General features: G+C 40.5%; 6 protein-coding genes across 6 annotated transcripts; 2 read left to right on the top strand and 4 right to left on the bottom strand.

The window, feature by feature from the left end:
* Positions 1–146: 146 nt before the first annotated feature.
* LOC143319252 (CD209 antigen-like protein A) lies at positions 147–3,648 on the bottom strand. Its single transcript, XM_076728047.1, has 6 exons — positions 3,421–3,648; positions 2,996–3,085; positions 2,261–2,353; positions 1,235–1,377; positions 926–1,026; positions 147–669 (listed from the first exon to the last, which is right to left on the bottom strand). Exons 1-6 carry the CDS (start codon positions 3,551–3,553, stop codon positions 522–524), a joined length of 708 nt encoding a protein of 235 aa, XP_076584162.1. The 5' UTR covers positions 3,554–3,648; the 3' UTR covers positions 147–521.
* Positions 3,649–7,279: 3,631 nt separating this feature from the next.
* LOC143319251 (uncharacterized) lies at positions 7,280–11,704 on the top strand. Its single transcript, XM_076728046.1, has 6 exons — positions 7,280–7,448; positions 9,469–9,555; positions 9,780–10,022; positions 10,451–10,614; positions 10,742–10,848; positions 11,195–11,704. The coding sequence occupies exons 1-6, from the start codon at positions 7,367–7,369 to the stop codon at positions 11,379–11,381; spliced, it is 870 nt and encodes a 289-aa protein (XP_076584161.1). The 5' UTR covers positions 7,280–7,366; the 3' UTR covers positions 11,382–11,704.
* A 487-nt stretch (positions 11,705–12,191) lies between these two features.
* On the bottom strand, positions 12,192–12,602 carry LOC143319256 (histone H3). Its single transcript, XM_076728050.1, has one exon. The coding sequence runs from the start codon at positions 12,600–12,602 to the stop codon at positions 12,192–12,194; it is 411 nt and encodes a 136-aa protein (XP_076584165.1).
* A 371-nt stretch (positions 12,603–12,973) lies between these two features.
* Positions 12,974–13,360, top strand: LOC143319257 (histone H2A-like). Its single transcript, XM_076728051.1, has one exon. It carries the CDS (start codon positions 12,974–12,976, stop codon positions 13,358–13,360), a length of 387 nt encoding a protein of 128 aa, XP_076584166.1.
* Positions 13,361–15,542: 2,182 nt separating this feature from the next.
* On the bottom strand, positions 15,543–16,318 carry LOC143319253 (histone H1-like). Its single transcript, XM_076728048.1, has one exon. It carries the CDS (start codon positions 16,303–16,305, stop codon positions 15,688–15,690), a length of 618 nt encoding a protein of 205 aa, XP_076584163.1. The 5' UTR covers positions 16,306–16,318; the 3' UTR covers positions 15,543–15,687.
* A 2,279-nt stretch (positions 16,319–18,597) lies between these two features.
* On the bottom strand, positions 18,598–18,991 carry LOC143319261 (histone H4). The gene has a single exon (XM_076728056.1). It carries the CDS (start codon positions 18,929–18,931, stop codon positions 18,620–18,622), a length of 312 nt encoding a protein of 103 aa, XP_076584171.1. The 5' UTR covers positions 18,932–18,991; the 3' UTR covers positions 18,598–18,619.
* Positions 18,992–19,408: the final 417 nt, after the last annotated feature.

The following is a 19,408-nucleotide window of genomic DNA, read 5'->3' as shown; positions in this document are numbered from 1 at the left end:
CTGTTGCATTTTTAATAATGTTAGAATAACTTAATTAACAATTTTACTATTAACATTTTAATGACTGACACCAGACTGGAATGCAATTAATATCATATTGGCTATCTAACATTCAGACAATAACAATGAGTGGACGAGGCAATGGAGAAAAAACATTTTTCTGAGCTGTGAACGTATAAATGGTAAATCGCTGCTGTAGTTCCCCCTCAATCCATGATTTCCTTTGAGTCATTACTTCAGCACAAGTAGCAGAACTTAACAAGCAAGTTATTGTGCCAGGGGCCATTGCAGCAATTAAGGCCATCCAAAAGAGCAAATCTGGCACTGATGGGTTTGCAGTTAGATTTTATTAGCATTTCACCACTCTTCCCTTAACATTATGCCCAACAATAATCTTTCTCATGTGAAAAGACAAAAGCTGTATTATTATATCTGGAAAAAATACTTTCCCAGAAAATTCTGTACACAATCTCAATTGAACATGAAGTCAGTTTCAGCTTTGCAAGGTTCTATATTCTCAGTTATATAGCTATCATCTTTTCACAGATCCAAAAGTTTTGGTCCTTACATGGTTTATCATTCCAGCTGTTTACCATATCATGAGACTTTAATTCTACACAGTCTTCATTGTGGCCTTGATAACTGTTGGGCTCCCCAGGGGTCCAGAAGCTGAAACCAAAAAAAGAAAAAAAAACAAAGTATTGTTAAACAAAGAACACAACCCAAGAAGCATTTGACGGCCAGCAACCTGCTTCAATGTGGCCAGGTTCAAGATAGCTGAAAATGTTGCATATAATTCACTATAGATGAATTAGTCTTTTATTACATTAGTCTAGTTTATTAGTCTAACATGAACATCTGAAAGACGTTTTAAGGATTTTACTTTCCGCATTAATGTAAATGAATACAGCAGTAATGTGTGAACCTTTTTGTCAGCGGCGTGCCATCCACCCATTTCCACACCCCTTCAGTTTCACTGTCTGTCAGTCCAATCCACATGAGCTTGTGGAATTTTCTTGTGAAGTCCTTGTTTAGAGAGAAAACCGTAATCAATCATCAATAGATATGGAACTGATATCAATTAATCTTGCACCTAGGTGACCTCACATTCATTATATTTGTCACTGTTTCTCTTGCTATTGTATCTTAACCTCAAACTCACACTCATTCACGCATTAACACACACACACACACACACACACACACACACACACACACACACACACACACACACCTGTTCTTCTTCGCTGTTGATAATCATCAGGTCTGCACCTCTTTGCAGACAGTCATCTCTACTTTCTCTCCAGGATTTCTTAATGGATGAAATATAATAGACGCTGGAGTGGAAATACACCCATCCTTCTTGGAAATAGTGATCTGTTATGGATAGCAGCAAAGAGTTAATACCTCAAAAATAAACATAAAAAATGTGGACAATCACAAAAAGCCTGCTGTGAGCTGATTATTCATTCACTTACTTTAATAGTGTTTGATTATAATCAGCTGATCAGTTGACCAAATTTAAAAAGTGATCGTGAATTACTTTGCTAAGGAATTTTGAAAAAAGGACATGATGAACGTAATGTCCTTATGTCTGCTTTTAATTAGTTAATTAGTAGTTGAATTTAGTATTGAATTTTACATTAAACTTTGTCCTACTCAGTATTCACTTTCACCTGTACAGTCTCATGCAATCCAAAACAACTGTTGTGCTATAAAGTCTACTTATATGACGCCTACGTTAACTATATGTTTTAACACTGAGATCAGCTTTGATAGATGGCAGGGCTGTTTGGATTACATTACTGCACTGGTGTACCTCCAAAAGCCACAGGCAGCTGAATGTATATTTTCAGCCTTACGTTTCCATTTCATGATTTTTTTAATTGAAAGACGGCTTTAATGGATATTTCAAGCGTTAAAATGACTCGAATCAGACTTTCTGCACGGCCAAAACAAACAATCCAACCCACAACTCATCAGAAGATGATCAAGAATACATCAGGCTCGACAGATACATACATGAATCCAACAACATACACCCACTATCTCTCAAACTTTACATGCGCACACGCACATTACAATCTGGATGTTCTGTTCAGTTCTGTTTTGGCAGAGGGGAAAAAACCCTGCTGAACTCTGAGTGCAGTGGCTGTGCTGATGAGGTCTGGGAGGTTGGGGTTTTGCCCAAGATTGCACTGAATGTCTCTTTGGATGGAAGCTCTCATTACAGTATGATGAGTTTCATCTTCATCCTCACCAAAGTTAATCAGTTTTCTCTTCAGCTCATCGATCTCTTCAGTCAGGTTTTTGCAGCTGGTCTCTATGTCTGGTGTCTTATTGTCAGAACTGTCTGAAAGAGCAGAAACAATTCATTGAGAATTCATGTTTCCAGCATCACATTAAAAGAGCATTTTTGCCCACATGCTCTCAGGCCCATTTGGGTTTGAGTGTCTAGCTCAAGGACACTGTGACTCGTGGACAGGAGGACAATAGGAAACAAACCAAAGATGCACATCTGTATGGACTATAAGCAAGTTCACAGGCTGAAAGTTGTAACTCAGGTTTTATTTTGTTTTAATGGCAGGAATATGAAGCATAGCTGGAAAGTCCCATCCTGAAAATGTTAGCTTTCGAGTACTGTCATTATGCCTTGTGATTGTTACTAATTCTAAACTTCCCCAAACTCTTTCTGCATGTTAGCCACCCACAAATTCTGAGGCAATAATAAACATGTATGAGAAATGGCAATGGCATAACTGAATTGGACAGTGAGCCTGAAAGCACAAAGAACACACAGAATTATAATGAGGCATTGTAGAGTCATCATTGATTGAGTGATCTGCACACATTGTTGGAAACCCAGAGAAATTGATTGTCATATCTTAAAATTGCATGTCGTGGTAAGCAGATCCATTTTCTGGTCTGACAATAATAGAGAATTACAAAAAGTCTGAGGAAACATAAAGTAGAGAAACAGTTTAAAATGACTCACAGAGAGCGAGGCGCAGGGAAATGTTGAGAGCAGCCTGGAGGATACACAAGAGTCCAAAGCTCACAGCTACCAGTCTGTGAAATTTTCTGCCTGAGTGCGGAAATCAGACAGACAGTGATCTGTCAAATCCTGACCAAAATATCTGCAGAGACTATAAAACCCAAGGGTTACTAAATCACTAAATCGGTTGTCAGGAAGTTCTACAAACCATTGTGCATACTTTTCAAGGTGGACTGTGTAAAACTAGAAAATAGCACATAAATGGTCGACAGTGGAAAATGACTGAATAACCATCACATGAAAGCAGATCAACAATATTTTCACATGTACAATAGCTTTCATAGTATACATCTTACAATGACATTTCTATCCTACTTGTGTTAATGGCTGAGACTCAAAATAAAACTGGAGGTTTTCTGTCTCACCAGGCACTGCAGCGGTCACTCCACCATCCCTGCCAGAACAGCTCCTCAGGGCATCACTCCTGGCTGATGCATCAGGTAGATTTGCATAGTCCATAGTGATCTCAGATTGCTCTTTGTGGACAATCTTGACCATATTTCACCCACTGACTGGACAGTGACAGTGTTGATAGAGAACAATTTGTCTAGGAATGCAGTAATGTGTCACTTCTTCTTTTGCACATTTCTCTGTACTAACAAAGCACCAAAGTTTTGGTCTTCCTCATTTCTCCTTTACTTGAACAAGTTCTCCACCCTAAAGCCCTTGAACTCTGCGTCAGGTACAGTTTGTACAGACTCTTGTTTACCTGCAAAGTAGAGGATCTTCAAAAAGGTCTTCCAAATCCTGTTTTACAGCTTCAAAATCTCTGTATTCGTAGTATTTGACAACAATCTATGTCCTTAATCGACATTTTTGCACTCAAGCGCTTGCATCATAATTCTTTAATATTACACAACTATCACACTCAAGCACATTACTGTATTACTCTCTAACAAGTGTGAAAAATTACAAAATGATTCAGTAAAAAACATTAAATGAAAACACAGCAGTCATCTGGCTTTGCTCAAACATTTCACTGTAGATATCAACAGGCTCCAAGCCATTAAAAAATGCTTTTTTAAACAGTGATGGTCTTTTTAAAAATCGAAAATCTGCATGGAAATACTGGACAGTGAAGTTTAAATACATGTTACTTATCTCAATGTGACATCTTGGCCCTTGTGAAACATTTAGATCAAAATAAAACGAACAATAATTTTCCACAGTAATGCAGCCGTGTGACAGCAGAATCATAACATGCTGAAGTGGGACAGCTCAAGGGGATGCCACAAGAAAGTGAAATGACTTTTTAAATGGTTATTTCAGATGGTAGTTATCGGTTGCGAAGCTGTTGTCAAAACTTTCAGGTCTTTCCTCTTTTGAACGAGTGTGTTTCATTAGTTAGACATCAAGCTACCACAGCGTTAAAGGAAATGAAATCATAACGAATTTAAAGGATGTGAAACCATGAGAACATCACATATCTAACACCATCACACTTCTCTCTCTCTCTCTGTCTGTCTGTCTCTCTCTCTCTCTCTCTCTCTCTCTCCCTGTCTCTGTCTCTCTCTCTCTCTCTCCCTGTCTCTGTCTCTCTCTCTCTCTCTCTCTCTGTCTCTCTCTCCCTGTCTCTCTTTCTCTCTCTCTCTCTCTCTCTCTCTCTCTCTCTCTCTCTCTCTCTCTCTCTGTCTCTCTCTCTCTGTCTCTCTCTCTCTCTGTGCACACAGTTTTTTTCCAGAGTGATGAGCATGACATATAATAATACAAACTTGTTTTTGACTGATTCCCAGAACCAAACTCCAGAAGATGACTGGTTGATGACTGTATGTTTTCACAATGACCGTTTCAGTCTTTTTTGTTTTCTTTCTGACTCTCTGTCCGTCCCTTTGGCCTCGTTCCCACTTCCCCAGTCCACCTGCATTGCCTTTCTCCATCCATCCACCAGATGCTCTCCAACTCGCCCACTGATCCCAATCACCCGACTCTCACATGCACCTGCTCAACAAACAAACAAACAAAAACTAATGTTTATTTATCGGTAAATAGTTCTCTAATAACTTGTCTCTTTTTTTAATTTTCTTTTTCATGGAACACAACATTTCCATCTTTGTTTCTGAGGGATTTCTGACTTGCTTTGCTGTTGTCTTGTCGTGGTTTTGTCATGGTTCCACATGTCATCTTTTGCTGTAAAAAATTAAATAATTTCAACTTCACCTGTTTCTTCTCTGCAAGCTGCATTGTTTCACTGTTTCACTGAATGCATTAATGCGACAGTCTGAACAAGATTTCCTCTCATGTTTGTGATTGTTTAATGTTATACAATAGTTCAGAATTAAAATGATCTATCATGAAGTTTCTCATTGTTCCTTCAGCTACTGCAGATCTGTTTCATTTGTTTTTAAATGTTTTCATTCTTTTATTAAATCTTTATCATGTAAACTCCATATAGTAAGTTTCCAATCTCCTAAGCTGACTGAAGCTCCAGAGAAAAAATAATTTCACTAAGAGAAATCATTTGAGACTGTGCCATAATGAGACACTAGAAATTTTGAAGAAACATTCTATCAATGTCAAGTTTCGAACTTTTTCCTTTCGGCCACTGTTTGATCACATCATGATTTTTTTAGTCTCAGTTCTTGAAGACAAAATATATCAAAATTTCTGTTTTCTTGAGAAGAAAGACTGAAAACCACGAGCATCCCGGTTGGTGACTTTTAGGGAGCTCGTAGTAAAGATAAAGGTGTCAGATCTAAGGTGAATGTTTATCGTCTAAATGCTTCCCCTTTCCATGAGTTACTCACAGCCTGCTGGGAGGCAGGCTGCTCAGCAGGAGCTGCTGTGGGATTGTCCAATGACCAGACTTCTGCTTGGCTTTGGCTTTACTGACATATGATGCAGAGCAAGTAAATATGTGCCCAGTTTCACTGTACAGACCCTCAGACGTGCATTGGCTTCATGGTCCAAGCTGCCACATCTCCAACATATAAGTGTAAGACGCTGCCTCGCCTGGTGGTCGGCAGAATGACAAACAAAGTTGACTGCCAAGAAAAAATCATTCTTCCATTGAAAGGACGAGGGAGATGGAGTTGGAGATCTTAACGTGATGGCCCTTGGAGGTTATTCTAAATTTGTCAACTGGTTTAACGGTTTGTAAAATGCCACAATACCTTTTCAGACACAGATCAGTTGTCACGATCTGAGGTAATGGCTAAGCTCCAAATGCAGAACACAAAGGAGGATTTGAACAAAAAATGTTCACAGAGAGATGAGCCTATTTGAGCCAGATAAAGAGCGGACAGGTAAGTGAAGTGAGCCGAGTGGTGGACTAGAGCTGGGCAGAGACACGGGGAGATGATACTTTAGTCAACTGACACAGCAAACTTTGAAGCTTGCAGTAAAGCACAAAGGCATTTACAGCAATGCATAATAGTCAAGTGTGTAATAATGACGGCTGCCATGGCATTGCTGTTTCATTGCAGATGTAGGAGAATCTCTTTTCATAGACAGGACTAAACACTGAGTACTAATATGCAAACGAGTACAGAGAGCAGGCAGGCGCAAATGAACCAAGTTTCACATTGAGTTAGCTTTATAATACAGACTAATGTGTATGTACAGCTTTATAAAGGCAATGTAAAAAAAAAAAAAAAAAAAAAAAGTTTGTGTGTGGTGGTTCTCTCTGCTTCTCTTGAATACTGTTTTTACATGGGTGCATGAGGCAATTTTGAGAAATTGCACTATATTACAACTTCAAAGGTAAAAGGAAGATAATGAAATGGCATGTGTTAAAGGTTCTGAAATGTTTTCAACTCCACATATAGAATATTTAATAGCTTATTCTTTCAGTTGTCGTAGAAAAGCCCTCATATGATGTTTTGTATGACCCTCACAGAGCCACAGATCTGTGTAACACACTGGAGAAGTACTCTACTTCTGTTGTGCATTCTTGCACTCCTTATATGGTCTTGCTGACCACTGTTTTCCACTGTTTCTCACCATATCCAGCTCAGACTGGTTTCATGACCTTCAGACTGATTAAACACTTAACTGTATAGATTCTTATTTTTGTGTCTGAACCCCTTGCAAGCTCTCATGAACAAGCTTGTTTCAATGATTTTTATCTCAGATTTCAACCACACAGCCATTCAAGTGAAATAGATTTCAGTGTGTCGGGCCGTCCTGCTCCCACGTAGTTGCTTCACATAATTTGTTCCTCTTTTTAGACCTCTTCTAAATATATTAACCAGGATATGATGTGAGTGTAGTAGCTAACTCTTGGCAAAGGCACATACCGGGGAACACGCAGGTCGCTGATCAGACTATTCTACAGAACTTCACTTCTCAACAAATATTAAAGCAACCAGGGGGATGCAACAAATGGAGGTATCAGATTATATTAATGAGCAACCAAGACTTAGGCAGAAATGCTGTGGGGGTGGAGTTCGAACAGGTAATAACACTCATTTTATGGTAAACACACAACTGTACTCTCTTAATAAGTATCATAGCATGGCCCCACAACCTTGTCTCCTTTATATGTTACTAATGTTTTAGTACTATATAAATCTAAAATAGAGTGATATTATTAGTTTGCTGTTTTTTTTGCAATGTTATGTAAGTGAAAAAGTTGTTTTACATGGGAGTTAAAGAACATATCCTGATCGAGGATAACTCCCTGATTCCTTGTGGTGCAGGAAGCCAGGGAAATGTCATCCAGAGTAGCGATATCATTAGATAGTTAGATATAGGTATGTAGTTTGCTGAACCCCCTGGATCAAGAGTAGGCTTTTAAAGATTTAATCACATCTACTTTAAAGGTCTGTGGGACATAGCCTCTTGGTAAAGCCCCATTGATCAAGCAAAGAAGTGCCAGTTAAGGGTAAAACTTATTAAAGCAGCCTGGTTAGGATGGGGTCTAAGAGGGAGGTTTTAGATAGTTTAGATGATAAAGTTGTTAAATTAGTTGGTGAAAGTCAATGTGAGAAAAGCAGTCTAAATCTATTTCAGGATTAGCAGCTGTTACTAAGGGTTTGTAAGGGTCTTTCTGTATTTAAGACTATCTAATTCTTCAATATTGGTGGAATGTCGTTTCCTTTCATGTTTGAGTGATGCTTTAATGTGCAGGTTTGGGGGGTATACCATGGATCTAACCTCCTTTATTTTATTATCGTCTGTTTAGAGGGCCAGTAGAGTCAAGTGTTACGTGCAGTGAGTCTGCAGCACTATCATCAAGATCATTTTGGGAGGGACTAAAGTTAGCATAGAAGTAATCTCATATTGAGACATAACATTGAATTAAATGCTGATGATATAACTGAATTCTTGCCTCATGGCATATGGTCATGGCGTGGTCATGGCATAAACAGTTATTAAAGGATGATGATTCTGTGAACAAACTAGCAAATGTTCAATTTCAATGCCATTTGTCTGAACAAGGTCAAGGGTGTGGTTAAAACAATAAGTGGGTTTATATTCATTGAGAGAGGCCAATCATATCAAGTAAATAGATGATTATCAACGTCCATATGAAAATTAAAATCACCTACAATAATTACAGTGCTAGGCTCTGTTTGAAGGCCTGAACTTGATAAAAACTCAGAATTCAGCTAAAAATTCAGAATACAGACCAGGAGTGCAGTACACTATTACAAATAAAATTGGCTGCAGTATTTTCCAGGTTTGGTGTGAAAGGCTAAGAACAAAGCTTTTGAATGACTTGAGTTTAGATTCGGGGTTGATGAATCCCCCCCATTCATTCATTGAGAATATTAACAAGAACCCAATTTTCTCTGAAGCTCTGTTACATAACATTAAAGGTCTAGATGTACACATAACAGACCAAAAACATGATCACAGGATACTGACATCATTTGTGTTACTGAAACATGGTTGCAACACAGTGCAACACATACCAATAATGCAATGCCAGGATGGACATTTCACCATAAAGTGAGGTCCCAGTCATACAACATGGCACTTTTCTCAGACTTGTTGCGGCACAAACAGCTTTTGCAGAGAAAGACTATAATAAAAATAAATGACATAACTTTATCTCTGTCAAGAGAGATTGGGAATTTAGTTCGAAAATTTGCAAAGCAGCACAAGATATGGAATGTCAACCTTTAGAGCACATGAGTTTATAGCAGATGGGTAGAAAGAGAAGAATTAAGTGGCTCAGATACTCTTCCAAAATTACTTTGATTCAAAAAAGGTTTGGATACTGTACAAAACAAAAACAATGTAATATCTTGCTAGTCCTTTTTGACACATTCTCAATTGAAAACAGCATAAAGGCAATATATTTAATGTTTCACCTCATCAACTTCATTGATGTTTGCAAATATAGGCCCACTCTGAACATGATGCCAGCAGCACATTTCGAACAAATTGGGATTGGGGCAACAAATGACTGGGAAAGGATTAGATTATAGGCTTTTAACGATGTCAGTCTATGTGTGTTGATTTTACAGAGAGAAGACTCTGTCAGCTGCTTTTCCTTAGCTTCGGCACACTGTGTATCATACAAGCCACTCTCAATGTTTCTCTGCGCCTTACTTGTGAGTATTGTTTCTTGGCATTGACTAACTTCATATTTGCTAACACAGTTGCATAGATGTCACCACAATATTGCACCCAGCACATGCACTTGTGATCTGACATGTTGCTGTCAAGCGTCTTTCACAATTCGCAGTCAAACAAACGCTGAAAAATATTTTTGATTTGAGAGCCGTAAATATTTTCAAATGATTTTAAATGTAACTTTCTGTTCTCACACCATCAGTGTACTCCAGCAAGGAATCAACCCACTTGAAGTGCAATGCAACTGATTTTAGTGACCAAAACCAGTTGACGGAGGATGTGCAGGACTGTGAGCGAAGGTGGACTCGTCAGCACAACAGATTACTCGAAAAATTCAACGCCTTGACAAGAGAAAGAAACATGCTTGAAAACCGAAAGAATGAACTCCTCAACATGCTAAGGAAGGTGGTGGAGGAGAGGGACAGGCTGCAAATGAAGCTGAGGGGTGAGGGAAAAAATCAGGCCAAGTCTTCTGACCTTTACTTTAGTTCTCTTCTTTCATTCTGATGTACTCTAGTCATCTAGTCTACATATAACAGTTATGTACCCACTTATGGACTCTCAGCTCTTTTAAAATACCCTTTACCATTTTTATGTAAGAAGTCATTAGTTGTAACTGTAGTTATGATTCTACATATGAACATATACATACACATGAATGTCTTTGTATTTGATGACTGTACAGTTGTAGTTATATAGTTAAAGTCTGTTAGGTCACAGGTAATGTTTTATGATCACAGATACACTATTCAATATCTAGCTTTATTGTCTATAAGTTAAAGTAATTGTAAAAGTTGGATGTATTTGTACTTTTAACTTTAAACGCCTCAGAGTGTAATCGGTGATAGGTCATTTGTTTATCTCGTTCTCCAGAGCCAGGTGATTGTGGGTACCGTCTGCAGTGTCCTGCCAACTGGAGCGAGATGAACTTCAAATGTTATTTCCTCTCCACTGAAAGTAAAACGTGGGAGGACAGCAGAAAATACTGTCAGAGTGAAGATGCTGATCTGGTGGTGATTAACAGTGAACAGGAACAGGTACAGTACAGTAAATCTGTGTCTGGGTCTGTGTGTATGCAGTTCCTGATGTTGAAGGAGAACTTCTGAAGTCATAGTTTTCTATTTTCTCATAGTTCTCATAGTTTTCTATTTTCTCAATCAACAGCGGGGCTTGTACCGCCTGGATGGGGATGCTAATCTCTTGTTCTGGATTGGTCTGTATGACAGAGCTGGGACCTTCGAATGGGTGGATGGAGCCGCACTAACCAAAAAGTAAATCTTATCTATTTAGTTAGTTCTTAGACCTGGTCTGACATGGCATGAGAGTCTCAAAATGCCTAATGCCAGTCAGATACAAACATGAGACCTGTGGAAACAAACAGGACGTTGGGTCTTGGTTATTAAGAACCAGGCTGCAGGTTTTATCCTTTAATTGACACTGTTGAATAATCAAATATGTGGTCATCCTTACTGTATCAGCCCTGACATGAGCAAAAACCCATTTCATTTTAGGAAGTAAAAATTTATGTATGGTTAAACCACCCGGATTATTGATTGCAAAGGCCCCTGGGGCATCTTCATGTTTCTCTCTGGCTTCCATCTCTGCATTGTCCCTTAGATTTTGGCAGGATGGCCAGCCAGATCGCGGTGGCCCCAACAACAGAGAAGACTGTGTGGAGATGTATCATTTCAACCCACCGCTGGCCAACTGGAATGATGCCCCCTGTGGAAGCAAGCGGCGCTGGCTGTGTGAGAAATCACCGTACCTGTTCAAAGTATTACCGAAGGAAAAAGGAATTATGTGAATGTACTGTACATGTAAATTCCTTAATCTGCTTTTGTATGCAGCACAATACAAAATAACATCAATGAAAATTGAAACATGGAGAAATCGAATGCCTTTCAGGTGCTTTGTGCAACTTGGTGATACTTCTGGATACTAAAGTATATAATAGGTTTTGTGGAATACTTTTTAAGTATATGTAAATTGTTTTGTTTTGTTTGGGGGGGGGGGGGGGGGCAGTCAACGAGAATCAGACTATTAAAATTTTAGGATAATTTAGACCTCATTTTTTTTCATTTTTGTTCTTTATTGCTACTGCTACTCTACTGACAGGACACTGCTGTAAATTGGTAAATCTATGTTGTGGCAGCCCTTGGCATTAAGAATAAAGCAGGCAGCATTTTCTTTTTGTTTTGTTATTTTTCTTTAATTAGGAAATGCAGTATTGTAGCACCTAACTTGAATTGTACCAAAACATTACATATTTATACATCTCACATTAAGGTTTGAGTCAACAATGCACATGTAAATACAATAGATATAACATATGTCTAGAAGTTTATTTATAAGAGTGTAAATAGAGTGTTTTCACCAACGATAATGTACACAATTACATGTACCCCGCTCCACTTACCATGGGTGCAACTACTGACGACAACTGTACAGGCTTGTTTACACGAGTCACGCTGCTAATACTACTACAAACGTGTTGGTTGTAACAAAAACGTGAACACATACACAACACTAAGCCAGAACCAAAGCTCTTTAGAGAAAAGTGAGGTGGCTCTTAAAAGAGCCGTTGTTGTGCTGGTTGGTCAAAAAGCGTGACAGTTTAAGCGCGCTCTCCGCGAATGCGGCGAGCAAGCTGGATGTCTTTGGGCATGATGGTGACCCTCTTGGCGTGGATGGCGCACAGGTTGGTGTCCTCGAAGAGACCGACCAGATAGGCCTCGCTGGCCTCCTGCAGAGCCATGACGGCGGAGCTCTGGAAGCGCAAGTCGGTCTTAAAATCCTGAGCGATTTCTCTGACCAGGCGCTGGAAAGGCAGCTTGCGGATGAGCAGCTCGGTGGATTTCTGGTAGCGACGGATCTCTCTGAGAGCCACGGTACCGGGCCTGTAACGGTGAGGCTTCTTGACGCCGCCGGTGGCCGGGGCGCTCTTACGAGCTGCCTTGGTGGCCAGCTGCTTCCTGGGGGCTTTGCCTCCAGTAGACTTACGAGCTGTCTGCTTAGTTCTTGCCATGGTTTCGTCTTTCTCTCAACAATCAGGAGAAAATGTAGTGAGTGGAGGAGACGCACTGCTCTTTAAGTGCGGGACCGGCTGCGGAATGATGACGCTGCTTCACACCTTCGCCTCGTGATTGGTGAAGGGCTCCTGTTGGAGCTCAGCAACGCCTGGAGGAGCGACCCACCGCCACAGTAGCCGCTGCTCATTGGTGAGAAAGCCGTTCAAAAAGTCCGCCAGAATTCAGGGCGCTTGGCCTCTGCTGGAAGCCTCTCTTGTGATTGGTCTGAGGGGAACCCCCCTGCGCGTTGCGCGGACATATAATGGAGGTTTGTAGCCACTGCAGCCACATTTTCTCTGAGCTCTAGTCTCTAGAAAGTACTGAAACCATGAGTGGAAGAGGCAAAACCGGCGGAAAGGCCAGAGCCAAGGCAAAGACCCGCTCCTCCCGTGCTGGTCTGCAGTTCCCAGTCGGCCGTGTTCACAGGCTGCTGCGCAAAGGCAACTATGCCGAGCGTGTGGGTGCCGGCGCTCCTGTCTACCTGGCAGCTGTGCTCGAGTACCTGACCGCTGAGATCCTTGAGTTGGCTGGAAACGCCGCCCGCGACAACAAGAAGACCCGTATCATCCCCCGTCACCTGCAGCTGGCTGTCCGCAACGACGAGGAGCTCAACAAGCTGCTCGGCGGAGTCACCATCGCTCAGGGCGGCGTGCTGCCCAACATCCAGGCTGTGCTGCTGCCCAAGAAGACCGAGAAGCCCGCCAAGGCCAAGTAAATCACTGGACGACACAAAAACCATAAAACAACGGCTCTTTTAAGAGCCAAGCACTTCTCCTCTAAAGAGTTGTTTTTCTTTAAATATAACCAGGGTTCTAAATTAACACCCGCCAAATGCGGGTTAAAATTCATATTGGCGGGTGTAAATAAAAACTTACTAGCCAATTTGGCCGGTAATGCATTAGGCAATCATGTCAGTCAGAGCCGCTCTACAGTTCTTGGTCATTTGTCCCTCTGACAGTCCGTCCTACATTTCCCATGAACACTGTCGTAATGCACACTTCAGTCTGTAGTGCAACCGGCGCGAGAAACCACAGAAACGTAAACACAAAGAAGAAGAAGAATGAACGGCGGCGTATAAACTGTAAAAAAGGAGACTGAGCTAGCTAAAAGTAAAAAGTAAAGTTAAACTAAATGCGTGGTTAGGACAGACGTCTGGGGGGAGAAGAGGAAGGAGGCAGGGGATGAGAATGTCGACAAAGCGTGCGAAACGAAGAAAAGAAAGTTTAACGCTAAATGGCTGACAGGTCGTGAATGGCTTGTGTTTGATCACGAAAATGCCGTCATGTTTTGTAAGGATTGCCGCCTGTACACGAAAGAAAAAAACAAGACGAATAATTTTGTGGTGGGGACTAATCATTTTAAAGTCGAGGCAGTAAAGGACCATGAGAGTGCCCGAAGTCATCAGGAGAGCCTAAGGAGTCTGCAGTACTGACTGCTGCACTATTTGTGTTTTCTAGTTGTACATACATAATTCAATTTATTACCAATGCAATTTTTTGCAAGTGTTTAAGTCATGGCTGTTACTTATATATATTTCTTATTAAAGAAGGAAAGTAGAAACACTTTAAGTTGAAAGGAAAAATACATTTTATTAGGAATGTAATGATACTAAATACTGGAAAAATGTCTTTTATAAAATAATAAATCTGACAGCATTTTTTGTTTGTATAAATTCAATGTTTGCACTTTCTGTGTATATTTTGTTTCATGTGTTGTATTTTCTGTGCATTTTTCATGCCAACAATGTAAATAAAATGATCAAATGTATTCAGTGGCACTCATAATCTCTTATTTTCACCGGGAAAAAATTTGGCTAGTGGAAATTCTGATTGGCTGGTAACTTTAGAAGATCACCAGCCACATTGGCTGGTGATCAAAAAAGTTAATTTAGAACCCTGAATATAACACATTGATTTATTTAATGTCAATAAGCATAAAACATACATTGCACTCGCTTACTGTCCATAGAGGCACTTCCATTAGCAGGTGTGTGTGTGTGTGTGTGTGTGTGTGTGTGTGTGTGTGTGTGTGTGTGTGTGTGTGTGTGTGTGTGAGAGAGAGAGAGAGAGAGAGAGAGAGAGAGAGAGAGAGATCATTTCACCCAACACTATTACAAATCACACAGACAAAACTCTATATCTTAAGAAACACTAAATTGTGCTCGGACATGAGCACAATTTAGCACTATGTCTCCATCAAAAATATGGTCAATATACATGTTAATGCGATGTCTGTAAGGGAGATGTTTTTTTGTAGATGTACTGCAGTATTTCAATACTTCCATGGTATATGACATGTACATGACATCTATGTATTAGTAATATCTGTAGTATCAAGTCAAATGTACCACAGTATATGAGACATGTTTTTGACAGTAACATGGTAAATTGATAGTACCATGTTATGTTTGACTTTCCATGGTTTTTTTGACAATATATTCAATATTTGTACCATACCCACCATAGTAGATGTACAATGTATAAAATAAAATAATGGACTGAGGCCAAATAAAAATTAGAACAGAAAAGCCTTAATGTGAAATTAATCATATTAACACATGTAATGTTTATACAGAAAACATAAATAACAAACAAAATAAGATACAGAAATACCCAGGTCAGTAACAAATCAATCAGCTTACAAATTCATGAATATGGTTTATGTTCTGCTGCCGAATAAATAGATGAAGAAACCTGCATATATGCAGATAAGTAAATAAATCTCGTGCTATTAAAAGAGCACGTCATCAGTTCCATACATGTAGAATTATTTGTGCAGCGAGAAGGGAGTTGGTGGGTGACATTTTTACATGAAACCCTGAACCTCACGAATTGTCACGTTATCACGCCAACCACTAACAGACAACACATCTCTTTACTTAGGTATTTTAGTATAATTTTGATATGTATTGATATGCAAGTTTAGCTAGAAATAATCATATTGTTTTCCCATTATAACATAAGGAACGCACTCTTTAAAAGTGATGTGGGTGGCTCTTAAAAGAGCCTTTTGTAGGACACTTCAGCATTTGAGAAGAGTTTACTACTTCTTGGGTGCTGCTTTCTTGACTTTGGGCTTGGCGGCCTTCTTTGCGGGACTTTTCTTGGCTGCAGGAGCCTTCTTGGCCACTTTCTTGGGGCTCTTGGGCTTTGAAGCCTTCTTGGGGCTCTTTGTGGCTTTCTTGGCCGCTGCGGGCTTCTTGGCCGTCTTGACCTTCTTCGGAGACTTCTTAGCGGCTGCCGGCTTCTTGGCCGCCGCTGTTGCTTTGGGCTTCTTGGCCGCGGCGGGTTTCTTTGCTGCAGCTTTCTTAGTTTTGGGAGCGGCTTTCTTTGCGGGCTTCTTCGCTTTGGGTTCGGCCGCCTTCTTGCTCATCTTGAAGGAGCCGGATGCCCCAGTTCCCTTGGTCTGCACCAGGGTCCCCTTAGCAACCAGATTCTTGATGGCGATCTTAACGCGGGACTTGTTCTTGTCCACATCGTAGCCTCCAGCAGCCAGATTCTTCTTCAGGGCAGCTGCAGACACGCCGCTGCGCTCCTTAGATGCGGCAACAGCTTTCACGATAAGCTCGCTCACGCTAGGGCCGGGTTTCTTCGGCTTGGAAGTCTTCTTCTTTACCGCTTTCGCCGGAGCGGTCGCTGGAGCTGGTGCTACTTCTGCCATTTCCTTTACCTGTTATTCTTCCTCGCGATGACGCCAGTCAGACTGAACTGATGGAACACTCGGAGCAGCAGGCTGAATTTAAACACCGCATGAGAACCGTGGAGACTCAACCCAGGCCGGCTCTGCTCGCTGCAGTCTCAATGTCGGCCTACTTGTGTTTTCTCTTCACCGATAAAACACTCAAAACTAAATGTGGGACAAATGCCGAAGGCTGACGGTGAAGCGAGCCGATAGCAGACTCGTGTCTCTTCATATCGAACTCATGTAGAGCTCTGATGCTCTCTGCTTTTGGTTTGGGGAGCCTCCAAACCTCACACATTCACCGTCGCGGCCAGCGCTGCTCAGCGACTTTTCTCACTCATTTCTCTCCAAAAATGTTTTAAAATGCATCACATCTCCATCAAATGCTGTTTCCTCGCTGGCCTACATGTTTGTTCATAGAGTCAAAGTGTAAGAAACCGTCTGTCGATCATCAGTTTGTAATAAAGTGGAGTTTTTCTGGTAGCATCAAACACACTGATTGCTATGGAGGCTTGTGGGGCCAGACCTCCTTTTAGAGTCAATATTTCTTCAGCTGAGGACTACTTCTAACTGCTTTACGATTTTATTAATATTAATATTCAATAAAAAAAATAGTTCTACTATTAATGAACAAACAAATGGTAGCTGTCTGGGGAAGCACACTTAGTGTCTTTAAATGTCCTCCCACTTGATAAGTATGTCATTGCTGAATATTAAAAACCAGTGTCTCACAACAGTTATATTCTGCTGATGCTGCTGAGGGGTGCATTTGAACTTCATCTAAATATTTTAATAAGACAGCAGTTCAGGTTTGACAGAGTTACGACAAAATATATGGCTTATTTCTGACAGCTTTATAAAAGCAGTTTAATCTAAAAAAAAAAAAAAAAAAAAAAAAAAAAAGACCTTAAGCAGCATTACTCCTGGAGCTGATTGTGAAAATTATACAGGCATGCAAATGGACTTTATGGGATTCAGTTCCACACTGGAACTGTTTTATCAGTCAGTATCAGTGGATCAGTGTGTAATGTTTAATGCACACTATATACACAGTGGGTCCAATCCTGGTGTGCATTACTGTGGGCAGCAGTGTATATAGAGAGAGAATATAATACATATTTATATTTGTATTTATAATACATATTCATTAAAATGAAATAGGGCGTATGTGTTGAGTGGATTTTAATACACGGTAAGATGCCATCTGTTAGTGTGCCCAAGCACCATGGACAGCTCCCTCATCTGTTTCCCGTTCTGTAACACACCACCACCAGTCTGCAGTTTCTACATTTAACAACATGTCACGTTGTTGGTCCCTTTTTGAAAATTAGTTGTCAGCCTGTCCTTCAGTGTTTGCAGATATGGCTAATACACTGATGAGTCACAATATTACTTGATCAGACAGGGGTCTTGAAGTTGGGTCAATGCCTTGGGCCCTCTGTCATGCGTGTGAGCATGTTTTTGTGGGGTGACACTGTCATGCTGGGAGACAGCCGCTCTGTGTGTGTGTGTGTGTGTGTGTGTGTGTGTGTGTGTGTGTGTGTTCACTTCACCTGGCCTTAATATTGTGGCTGATTGGCGTTTAATGTATTAACTAATTGCAACTTTAAATGTGTGAGAAATATGGAATTGCATTACATTATTAATCACAATATGGCACTGCTGTGCAATTACACATCTGATACTGATCCAGGAACAAATGCACCACTTCCCTGGCCATGCCTTTTTAGTTATGTCAATATTTATTATTCCTAATTGTAGTCCTTTCATATACTTTATATACATATGCTAGTGATGTGTCTGTCACGAATGAAACGGCTGAAGCTCTTTTCTGTTCATTCAGGAGTTGCAGGCTCCTCCTGCCCAGCACTGAATGATTCAGTGAACAAATCTTTTGAAAGAATCTTTCTAGTGAACTGATTCTAGTGATTCAGTAAGAACTGGCGCCCCCATCACTACTGTTCAAGTCACATATGATTGGTAAACTACAATGTGTGGTGGCTTTGGATATGTTTTAAATTACATACAAAATGAATGTTAAAATCTCATACTGGGCAACATTTGCCAATTTATCTACTATTATGATGTTGTTTTCACATTACAGTACTTTTGCAGTACATATTACACAGTAATAAATTCATTTAGGCTATACAGTAAGTGCTGGAATTCTTATCACTAATTAAGACATATGCAATTACATAATGGATTCAGAATTTACAGCGCTTTTATAGAGGTGGTGGCCCTTAAAAGGGCCTTTTTCTTTTGGTTCATTCCTGGAAACAGAGTAATCGTTTTAACCGCCGAAGCCGTACAGAGTGCGACCCTGCCTCTTCAGAGCATAGACCACATCCATGGCGGTGACGGTCTTCCTCTTGGCGTGCTCGGTGTAAGTGACTGCATCACGGATGACGTTCTCCAGGAAAACCTTCAACACACCACGAGTCTCCTCGTAAATGAGACCAGAGATACGCTTCACACCACCACGGCGAGCCAGACGGCGGATAGCTGGTTTGGTGATTCCCTGGATGTTATCACGGAGAACTTTGCGATGACGCTTGGCGCCTCCTTTGCCGAGTCCTTTACCTCCCTTTCCTCTGCCGCTCATTGTTGCTGTTTGGATGTCAGATACCCAATATGTTCAAGCGGTTGTATTTCCAGGAATTTAAGTCTTGTCCGAGGACGTGTTAGAAAACAGAGGAGGGTCTTTTCTTCTTCTTCTTCTTTGGTCTTTCATGATGGTTGATGATTAACTCTTTGGTATATTAGCGACACCTACTGAACAACAGCATGAATTAGAGGAAACATGTCGCCTGTAAGAAACAGGCAGGCTGATGGGTCTTTGGCCTCTCATGATTGTTGATTGACTGTTTTCAATAAAGTACCAGTCCCTTAAATCACCCTCAAGTGCACTTTCAAGAACAATAATGATATGATCATGTAGAGAAATTTGTGATTAATCACAGCACAGCTCCCTTTCTTTAAAATATATTGTCTGTAATTAACATCACATGAGAACATGTTGAGCATTTTGGGTTGTTGTGTTTTTCACCACATTTCATGTTAATGATTACTTTAGCCTCAA

This window comes from Chaetodon auriga, chromosome 4 (genome assembly GCF_051107435.1).
Source record: "Chaetodon auriga isolate fChaAug3 chromosome 4, fChaAug3.hap1, whole genome shotgun sequence".
NCBI classification, from domain to species: Eukaryota; Metazoa; Chordata; class Actinopteri; order Chaetodontiformes; family Chaetodontidae; genus Chaetodon; species Chaetodon auriga.
Note: the sequence above shows the minus strand (reverse complement) of the source record. Positions and strands in the feature narration are given on the sequence as shown.

Bases quoted from the DNA above. Each gene is read 5' to 3' on its own strand.
- LOC143319252 (XM_076728047.1), bottom strand. From the start codon at position 3,553: ATGGTCAAGATTGTCCACAAAGAGCAATCTGAGATCACTATGGACTAT. The intron at 3,086-3,420 runs GTGAGACAGAAA...TTCCGCACTCAG, and splicing joins AGTGACCGCTGCAGTGCCTG to GCAGAAAATTTCACAGACTG. The intron at 2,354-2,995 runs GTGAGTCATTTT...CTGCTCTTTCAG, and splicing joins TTCCCTGCGCCTCGCTCTCT to ACAGTTCTGACAATAAGACA.
- LOC143319251 (XM_076728046.1), top strand. From the start codon at position 7,367: ATGCAACAAATGGAGGTATCAGATTATATTAATGAGCAACCAAGACTT. The intron at 7,449-9,468 runs GTAATAACACTC...TTGATTTTACAG, and splicing joins TGGGGGTGGAGTTCGAACAG to AGAGAAGACTCTGTCAGCTG. The intron at 10,023-10,450 runs GTGAGGGAAAAA...CTCGTTCTCCAG, and splicing joins GCTGCAAATGAAGCTGAGGG to AGCCAGGTGATTGTGGGTAC.
- LOC143319256 (XM_076728050.1), bottom strand. From the start codon at position 12,602: ATGGCAAGAACTAAGCAGACAGCTCGTAAGTCTACTGGAGGCAAAGCC.
- LOC143319257 (XM_076728051.1), top strand. From the start codon at position 12,974: ATGAGTGGAAGAGGCAAAACCGGCGGAAAGGCCAGAGCCAAGGCAAAG.
- LOC143319253 (XM_076728048.1), bottom strand. From the start codon at position 16,305: ATGGCAGAAGTAGCACCAGCTCCAGCGACCGCTCCGGCGAAAGCGGTA.
- LOC143319261 (XM_076728056.1), bottom strand. From the start codon at position 18,931: ATGAGCGGCAGAGGAAAGGGAGGTAAAGGACTCGGCAAAGGAGGCGCC.